Genomic DNA, 9,103 nt, shown 5'->3' with positions numbered 1-9,103 from the left:
TATTAACCGAGTGTTTATTGTTGTTTTAGAACCACGATGAGAATCTTTTGAATTGTAGAAAACCACAATTTTTCTACCATCTCAACACCCTCAAATCCAAATAACCAGTCTTTCAATTTTACTATTCTAGTGATACATCGACATCACCCAGTGGACCCAACTGCAAGTAACCACTACTCTTCTCTTCCTCTATGTTTTGACCTCAAAACAAAATATTGTAAGAGTAACTTTTCTGACATATCAGATTAAATGAATGTATTAAAAGTCAAAGCTAGAAGGGTCAAGATTAGGGATGAGCAAACGGTAATGGAAAAAAAATGAGAAAATTGTCATCTGGCAGGCCAGCCTACATTAGGATTTCTTACTAATTCAACACCTACTACCATTAACCGTGACCGGAATCCTCCATTTCTGTAGTTGACCAGTTCTTGCCTTCCGTTGACTGTGACCTGATCTCACCAACAAACTCCCAATAGCCCTTTGTCACCATCAGCCATGTGTTTAATAGCAAACTCATGTGTTGTGAAATGAATGCAAGATTGTAGCGATGAAAACCTGCATAAACACATAAAAGATTACCTCTTCAGATCCTACCTGTTTGAACAGACATTAAAGATTATCTCTACCTGTCCGACCCATTTAAACACATTTAAAAGATTATCCCTTCCAACTCAACCTGTTTCAACACATATATAAGATTACCCCTTCCAATCCGACCCAATTGAGCACACATAAAAGATCACCCTGGGATCCAACGCGACCCGTTAGAACACACATAAAACATCACCCCTTTCAATCCAACTCATGTGGGTCGGGTAAATGATCAAAATAAGTACTTTTTCAGTATGGGTCAGAGAAAGTTGGGTTGACCATAAATGTGTTTCGAACTTTTTATAAATAATTGGTGTTGTCAAATGTTATAACTTTAGCATTATAAGTTTATACCAGAAATGTGTTTCGAACTTTTTATAAATAATTGGTGTTGTCAAATGTTATAACTTTAGCATTATAAGTTTATAATCAAGTATTTGAATTAAAATGAGTTTATTTATTTATTCATTGAAAACACTTGGGGAAACATCCAAGCCATCTAGGTCGTATCACTTCAAACTAATTTTATTTATTTGACCTGAATAAGGATTGCTGCTTTTGTCCATATTCTCAATCAAAGCTCATGACGTGCAACCATCCCCCATAAACATGAGAATTACCTAGGACCTTAGTCCGACAACCATCAAACTCTGCCATCTGTCCGGCCCTTAGAAACACCTTTGTCTTACTAATCTGCATGTGACATATAAACAAACAAGTAAACATAAAAAAAATAAAAAAAGTAAATCCTAACTAAAACATCGGATGCAGGAAAGCTTTCAACAGAATGCATTGCAGCCCGTCTTACCTGATAGCCTTCAAGTCCAGCTTTCTCCAGAAGCCTCTTGCAAGCGGGAATTCCATCACTACGATCATAAGTCAGTCACAATGATGACACAGGGTCAGTTCATTTATCTCATCATGCACTCATGTTTTTGACTTTCTAGTTTCTATAAATAATTAGTGCCAAAAACGATTTTCAATAATAATATGTTTCTTGGAGAAAAAACGAATTAGAAGGCTTACGCGTTAAAAACTTACTCTCAGAATAATTTAAGTAAGATATTCGTTAGAACCAAATTGACCCCTGTATACAAATGAGCTGAAATTGGTACCTCATATAAGATCGTTCCACTTACTCTCCATCCATAAACTTCAGGAGCCAAGATGCCAAACTGATCCACAAATTCTTCAAATGGTTTTCTGGTGGGATACCCAGCACAACTTATCATGATTGCCTCCAAGACTCTCTAATTATATTACATGGCACACATCGGCTAAAAATATGAAACCCCGTTAGCTTGTAAAGTGCATGTGCCTTCTGCATCTCCATATCCAAGCTGGAACTATATGAACAACAAGAGACATTAAACCGCTAAGATAAAAATATAAATAAACAATCCACATGAAAACATACTTGGGAGGGTCTGCCCTTCTGTTTAGAAGGTAGTGATGGGTTTGTAAAATCCCTATTAACGTTTAACATTGCCTACAATAACAAACATTTAGTAAAATATTGCTATGAGCTGCAATTCAAGGTAAAACTTAAAAGATGAAGAATGCAAAGAAACCTGATACATAACGTCATTAATCAGTTCTTTTGCCATCTGAATTTGTTCCTATAACCAACTTCAAAATGAATACAATAGTAGAAGAATAAAAAAAGAACCTGTAAAAAAGTCAACATATGCAATCACATAGAAAAAAATATATCAAAAGAACCAAGACAACCCGTAATCAAGATACACGCAGCACCAGGGAACAATATCGTACCTGGATTTTGGATCTGTTCAAAGTTGTACCTACTACACCATGACAAAGATCAACATCATGATCTCACAAAGGAAAAAAAGGATAAAAGAAACATAAGATTACTAACCTATCAAAGTCTTCAATTGGAAAACACGCCAGATATTCAAGCTTCAATAAAGCACAATGGATTTAGGGTTTGTAATCAGAAAAGAAAACAACAGAATCGTGAACAACTTTGAGAAAACGACCTAATCGTTGAACCACTAATTTGAAACCCCTAATTTCCGCAAAATTAACCTCTAAAATTATGCATTTGTCAGAATTTTTGAAGAAACTGAAGTTGGTTGATGAACCCTAACAGATCGAAAACCGAAACCTAACAGACAGTCACCTGATTCCGGCCATTCTCCAGCAAATCTGTGGATCCCTTGTTCAAATCTGTGGATCCCTTGGTGCCTTCGACATCTGAAAAGCATATAGAAACTACCGTCAAACATCATAACTTGCCAGATATATTCATTAAACGGTATCAGTTCTTACCAAGTTGCCAAATAAAGCTTGTGATAGATCTCATGAAACCCTAGATCTGCTCATCAAACGGATCTGGTGATAGATTCAAACGGATCTGGTGATAGATCTCATGAAACCCTAGATCGCCGAGAGAGAGAGAGAAGAGAGAGAGAAGAGAGAGAGAAGATCTGATGTTGTTTTGTGAGATGTGTGAGGAATGAGAGAGAAAGCAATTGGTGATCCGTGTGAAGTCAAATGGACGGTCCAGATGTAGATCTGTGTGAAAAAGTTAAAAAAATGCACTACAAAAAAAATGTCATTCAGTGACACACAAAAAGTGCCACAAAAATCCATAAAAATGCCACCAAAGACTCCTTAAGGAATGAGTGGCACACAAAAAAAGTGTCACTAGAAGCAGTGCCACTAAAAGGCTTTAGTGGCACTTTTTAGTGTGCCTCTATAATTTTTTTAGTTATTAGTGGCACTTTTCTTTTAGCCACAATATAAAAAAACAAACTTTTTGTGGCATAATTTTTATACCAGTAAAAACTATTCCTAGTAATATATCTGTACTACTTTTAGTGACACATAATTTTTTTGCCACAAAAATAAAATGCCATTACAAACATTTATCATATTAATTTCATTAATTTAGTTGTTATTTATTTACCATATAATATACAAATAAAAATGAAAACATGTAGAAAAATAATAATGTCATAATTTCAACTAAAAGTTGGATCCAAAACATACTGTAAATCTTAGCAAACAAATGAATGTCTACAAAAGAAGTCAAAACGTTCTTTCGATACAAATCATACTCTAAAAAAACTTAGTTCCAAGCAATTCATTAATCTTGTTATCTCTATTCCTCCAAGGCTTCACATGTTGTCAGCTCTGTCATCAATATCGTCACTTCTTGAAGATCATAATTCCTTGCTAGGTAACGAGTTGCTAGGAGCCGAAGAACCAACGCGAGGGACCTAAAAAATTTAAATGAGAATAAATGCTAATACAAAGATATATATATGTATATGTAAAAGACCACATAGTAGTACATGTATGTAAGTACCTGTATGTTCATATTGCTAAGAACTATAGGCAAGTTTGCATCGGGGATACGTTCTTGGATAATGTTCATCATAACGTTCACAACACTCTGTAGCTCATGAATAGTATGTGAATTAGTCGAAGAATCACCGTTACTTTTTATGGCTGGCATTCTTCCAACTAATCGAACATACCCTCTTTTCTCTGTGCCTTTAACTTTTGAGTATTCATCATTTGTAAAATCATGCGAATCTATGGGTTTGCTTACAGAGTCATTTGCAATAGCTTTTAGTGAAGCCTAAATACATAATAATATAAGTAAGCTTATAAAAAAAGTGAACACGCACATGATATGTAAAAATATTTTAATGCATAACAATACATTACCACAACGTTAGCTGCTTTATCATCAACAAAACTTTCGTCTTTATGAGTGCGAGTTGTTATTATACACATTTCTCCTCGGGTCAGGTATACACCATCATTCTTCATTGCCTATAATTTATGCTTAATGATTAGTAAAAGAAATGAAAAACTAAATTTTATAATAATATGTCAAAATAACTAGAATAATACCACTTCATGAGCAAGTCTAGCAAACGACTTTGTCCCGGTTACATGAGGCTCCTTCATCTTTGAGCGGCTCAATCTTTTTGCAGCGCATGTAGTCTATAGTAAATGGTAATTTAACACATGATAGGATTTCTTTCATCAAGTTTCAGAATTATATATATTGCATGAAATCAAATTTACATATCATTGTTACCTGAAATTTCAGAGTGAACCAATGAGTAACAAGTTCTTTAAATTGAGTTGGATTCACTCTATCGTCATTATTAGTATGTTGCGTCACAATTTTGTCACTAGTAAGGCTGGGATCATATCCACGTGACTTTAATAAACCTTTCCACGTTCTCCATTTTTCCCCATGTTTTGGAATATCCATTCTTTAACCTGACCTGTTTCATCTGGATGAATAGCAAATTTGGACTACAAAAAGATTGCATATATATTAGCGTATACCTCTTAACTTAATGAATGGATGCATATCATGTTTGATAAAAGACATACCTTAACAAGTGAATACATATCCTCTTTATTTTTCATGGGAACTTTTTCTCCAGTCAGAATACTTAATTGATACATGATCAGCCATCCTCACAAGTGTCCCAAGATACCGAACAAGTCCTTTGCCTTCTTCCCCCACTGGTTGTCCAAAGTCGTTAAATGTGACGGCTATTCTTTCAGTAGAATTCATTTTCCATATTTCGGCCTTTTGGGTATGACCTCTAACCTTTTTGGGAGCACCTAAACAAGTTTCGATAAAATAAGACAAATAAAAAAACATTATGTGTATTATCATTTTCATGAAGTCACAATAATAATGCACATACCATTAATTAAATGTTCAAAAAAAAAACTTATATATATTTTGAATCAGAACCTCTGTTGCTTTATCTTTTTCAGGGCCGTGCAATTGTTCTTGATCATTGTGTTCATCTTCAGAATAGTTGTGATCTACCATTTGTATCTCGTCTATTGTATCGTCTATGTCTTTATACGCGTCATCTACCTTCATATCCACTGTGTTACCTTCTTAAAGCATAGAGGACAAAAGGTACTTTTGATTGAATAAAGTTTAAGATTAACAAAATAATACCTTGAAATATTTCCTCGTCCTCGTCGTCATCCTCATCAACAAGAATCATCCTTCTATATGCTCCTGCTTTATTCGGTTTTGTTGCATTTGAAGTAGATGGAACCTTTTGAGAGACATTTGGAGCAAGCACCCAGCGTAGTTTCATGAGATTAGCAGCTCTATTCATGGACATTGGTGGAATATATTGTGAACGTTGTCGCTAAAACATATTTATTTTCGTTAGAAAACAAGTTTAGGGCGGGCGGGGTGGTTAACTAGTGATAAAATCTATCACTCACAAACACCAATCAAATTCCGCCATGTCATCAACCATTTTTTCCATCACTCACAACCTTTTTTAGGCAGGGTGGTCATCACTCACCACCACACCCAACAATTTCCCCCCAACCAACAAATACCCTCACATAAATAAATGTTTCGCCCCCTTTCTCTTTCATGAAACACACGTGTCAACATGCAGAGAGATGCCACATGCAGGTGTCAAACATACAACCCCCATGCAGAACAAATGCAGAATGTTAACAAAACTTCAACGCGTTGTACGTTTAACGCGTTTTGTTATAACGCGTGATGGATGGGTCCGGCGCCGGTGTTGCGTGATCCTTCAACGCGTTATGGAGCTCCATCACGTACCGCCCCGAGTCACCTTATATAAAGTAAAATAAACAAAGTTTGAATAATCAAATTACCTTTTTGGGTACTATAACACTTCTACCAACTTGTTGGATATCTTCCTCACAAACATCACCTGGATCTGGAATATAGTCTACATCCCCCGCATGAGTGTTCTTCACTGTTTTTTCTTCATTTTGTTACTGTCTACCAGACTTCCATAGAGTCCACAATGTTTTTAACTCCAAATTCTCGTAGTCTTTTTTGGTTCTCCTGAATCCTCACTAGTCTAGCTTCCAAATACTCATTTCCTTTTCCTGTCAAAGTCAAAAAGTAACCAATGAGAAGAAGAAAACAAACAATAAATCAAAGAATTTGGATAATTTGCATTAGTACCATGTGCATCATGAGAATTTGATTGATAATCTTGCATTTTACTAATGTCTGTAGAAGTGAACGTAGCTGTTGGCGCCTACACATACTGTCTATTCAAAAACATATAATACAATATGAATATTTACTATATAATATTAGAATAACATGCAAGAAACAAAGAAAAAAAAATACAAGTATCCTAAATATAATACAACTTTGAACTGTGTGATATATGTGATCGTGATAGGGTTCTGTGTTGAATCCGATCAAAGATAGTTCTGAGTGAACAGGTTCTGTGTGAATCAATCCAGAAAGAAGAAAAAGAGGAACTAAGGAAGGCTGATCTATGTGATCGATAGAGGAAATCAAAGGCAGAAAAGGATTTTAGGTGAACAGATGATCTGAGTCACGACGAGAATGAGATTTGGAGTTAAGTCGGATCTGTGTGAAGTGATCGAGCCAGTATGAATTGAAATTTGGAGTCACGATGAGAATGAATATCAAGTAAAAAACGAAAAGGTTAAGAAAGGTAGCTGTGACAGCAACTGATGGTCCGAAAGGCTGCAATTGATGGCTTGTAAAATGGTGATCAGCAAGTGGCATACCGGTGTGATTCGAGAGTTGAACTGGGTCTGTTTCGGGGCTGCATCGATGACGAAACAGTACCAATGGCACTGGTATCGGGCTACTAAAACGGGTGAGCAAAAGAACATGAAGAGCAGGAGTTAAGTCGGATCTGTGTGAAGTGATCGCGCAAGTATGAATTTCGAGTCGGAACAAGGAACCTGTGTGGTTTTATCAAGGAGCAAGAAATGGATCAAGGTCAAGAATAAGGGGGTGGGTGTAGGTTAATCTTGACGGGTTTTCGGGTACCGGAAATGGAGCTTCGTCATTGGATACAGGTCAAACGAATCAGCAGAAAAGTTATTTATGTCACATGGATTTATGTTTTCATTTGGTCAAATAGTGGGTCTTGAGTCATGGTTAGTGTCCTGATTTGTAGGAGTGCTGGTTAGTTAGTTTCCTTCATTTAAGTAGCTAAATGTGTGTATATATGTTTGGTTTGGCAATGAACAAAAGTGTGCGTTTTGAGCAGTAAAATAAATCTATTTTCATGAGTTTTTATTTGTGTGTGATTGAAGCTTGAAACCCAACATCGAGGAAGAACGCATCAGTAGCTGCTGAGAAAATAAACACCCAACAGCAACATTGGGCCGTCTGGTGGAACTGCCAGAGGAATCCAGAATCTAGTTCAGAGCTGGATGAATCTCAGCAGTGTACCAGCTTAATTTACAACTTCACTCTCTCGGATCACAGCAGCGATAGATGGAGCTGGGGCCTGGAATTGGATGGTGCCTTTTCAGTGAAATCATGCAGAGCACTTTTGTCCAGGTTCGCGGTCCCTTTCTTCCCAATCGACTGGGTCAAGGTGAGTCTTTGGTGAAAAATCCCACAAGTGATCGCCTTTCACAACCAAGGACCTATTGAAGATACCCAGCTTATGCGAAGTAAAGAAAAAAAGTGGTTCAAGGAATAATAAGGGTGACATGTTGGAAGAGTCGGAACGAACAATTTTTTTGGAAACGGGTGGCAATTGATCGAGTATTCGGGGAGATACAAGCTTCAGCATTCCTTAGAAACCACATAGACTAAACTAAAATTACTTAGACCAACCCACTGAGACTAAAATCAAGAATTACAAAACAATGGAAAACAACAAATATATAGGCTGCTTCTGATGGTTACACCTGCAAACTATACGCAACTTTAAATAAGGACTAATTCCATTACAACAATTGAATATTCATGAAGATAAGAACCTGATGTAAACCAAAAGCAAATGTATGAACTTATCTACTCTTAATGATATGAATAGATATGTACAACACTTTTCCAGATCTACATCGCCGATTTCATCAACATCCTTCCTTTGAACATATTTTAATTGAACATAATCATCTATGTTTTACGGTTTACTGACCTAAAATTGAAGGTGGTTGTGGTTGCGATTGAACCAATGGTAACCCTCCGATCACCGGCAGTTGACTCCTTCTAGCGATTGAACAAGTCGTCAAGTTCGATTTTCCCTTTAATCACCAGAATTAGGTTGGGAAACGTGGTTGGATAGCGGTTTGATAATGAGAAAGAGGGAAAATAAAAAAGTTTTAATTGTAATTACCGCTAATTGCCTTTAATAACCTGCCGCCCATTTAAATAGATAAATTTTAAAATTTTAAATTAACTTTTTTACTCCTCTTATATATCCATATATATTAATCTTATTCTAAAATTCAAGTATATCTAGGGTTGTTCATGAGTCGAGCCGAGCCGAGCTAGGGCAAGCTCGGGCTCGGGCTCGGCTTGATTATAAACCGAGCTGGCTATTTGTTGACCACGAATTAGACATGCTCCACGAAAGGGATCTCGAGTGTCCTGGCTTTCGTTGCTGGTTTACATCTTTCCCTTTATTTGGACGCTCGAACGATCGTTTCTATGCAAAGAAAGAGATCCGGAGTCCTTATGATCATCGAGCATAAGTATAGCTAAATCATT

The 9,103-nt window shown here is 36.5% G+C and overlaps 2 protein-coding genes across 10 annotated transcripts; both read right to left on the bottom strand.

Moving 5' to 3' along the window:
- Nucleotides 1–335: 335 nt before the first annotated feature.
- LOC118490632 (myosin-7-like) lies at nucleotides 336–1,836 on the bottom strand. The gene is made up of 4 exons (XM_035988395.1): nucleotides 1,707–1,836; nucleotides 1,400–1,457; nucleotides 1,212–1,284; nucleotides 336–555 (listed from the first exon to the last, which is right to left on the bottom strand). The coding sequence occupies exons 1-4, from the start codon at nucleotides 1,709–1,711 to the stop codon at nucleotides 386–388; spliced, it is 306 nt and encodes a 101-aa protein (XP_035844288.1). The 5' UTR covers nucleotides 1,712–1,836; the 3' UTR covers nucleotides 336–385.
- A 1,716-nt stretch (nucleotides 1,837–3,552) lies between these two features.
- LOC110929316 lies at nucleotides 3,553–8,704 on the bottom strand. Of its 9 annotated transcripts, none has more exons than XM_035988392.1 (11): nucleotides 8,532–8,704; nucleotides 6,572–6,660; nucleotides 6,253–6,492; nucleotides 5,564–5,762; nucleotides 5,348–5,476; nucleotides 4,975–5,211; nucleotides 4,670–4,893; nucleotides 4,480–4,572; nucleotides 4,291–4,398; nucleotides 3,926–4,201; nucleotides 3,553–3,836 (listed from the first exon to the last, which is right to left on the bottom strand). In XM_035988392.1, the coding sequence occupies exons 7-11, from the start codon at nucleotides 4,847–4,849 to the stop codon at nucleotides 3,780–3,782; spliced, it is 714 nt and encodes a 237-aa protein (XP_035844285.1). In that variant the 5' UTR covers nucleotides 4,850–4,893; nucleotides 4,975–5,211; nucleotides 5,348–5,476; nucleotides 5,564–5,762; nucleotides 6,253–6,492; nucleotides 6,572–6,660; nucleotides 8,532–8,704; the 3' UTR covers nucleotides 3,553–3,779. The 9 variants fall into 9 exon arrangements, with proteins under 9 accessions (XP_035844285.1, XP_035844287.1, XP_035844284.1 ...); XM_035988394.1 differs by having other exon boundaries at nucleotides 5,564–5,721; XM_035988391.1 differs by having other exon boundaries at nucleotides 5,564–6,209; nucleotides 6,312–6,492.
- Nucleotides 8,705–9,103: the final 399 nt, after the last annotated feature.

The sequence above is a fragment of the Helianthus annuus genome, chromosome 3, assembly GCF_002127325.2.
Source record: "Helianthus annuus cultivar XRQ/B chromosome 3, HanXRQr2.0-SUNRISE, whole genome shotgun sequence".
Lineage (NCBI taxonomy): Eukaryota > Viridiplantae > Streptophyta > Magnoliopsida > Asterales > Asteraceae > Helianthus > Helianthus annuus.
This window is presented reverse-complemented; position numbering and strand designations above follow the sequence as displayed.

Excerpts from the sequence above, each read along its gene's own strand:
- LOC118490632 (XM_035988395.1), bottom strand. Across the intron at positions 1,285-1,399 it reads CTGGACTTGAAGGCTATCAG|ATTAGTAAGACAAAGGTGTT; the intron begins GTAAGACGGGCT and ends TGTCACATGCAG. Across the intron at positions 556-1,211 it reads TTGTCGGACTAAGGTCCTAG|GTTTTCATCGCTACAATCTT; the intron begins GTAATTCTCATG and ends GTGTTTATGCAG.
- LOC110929316 (XM_035988390.1), bottom strand. The coding sequence starts at position 4,849 with ATGGATATTCCAAAACATGGGGAAAAATGGAGAACGTGGAAAGGTTTA. Across the intron at positions 4,573-4,669 it reads GGTTCACTCTGAAATTTCAG|ACTACATGCGCTGCAAAAAG; the intron begins GTAACAATGATA and ends CATTTACTATAG. Across the intron at positions 4,399-4,479 it reads CTAGACTTGCTCATGAAGTG|GCAATGAAGAATGATGGTGT; the intron begins GTATTATTCTAG and ends CATAAATTATAG.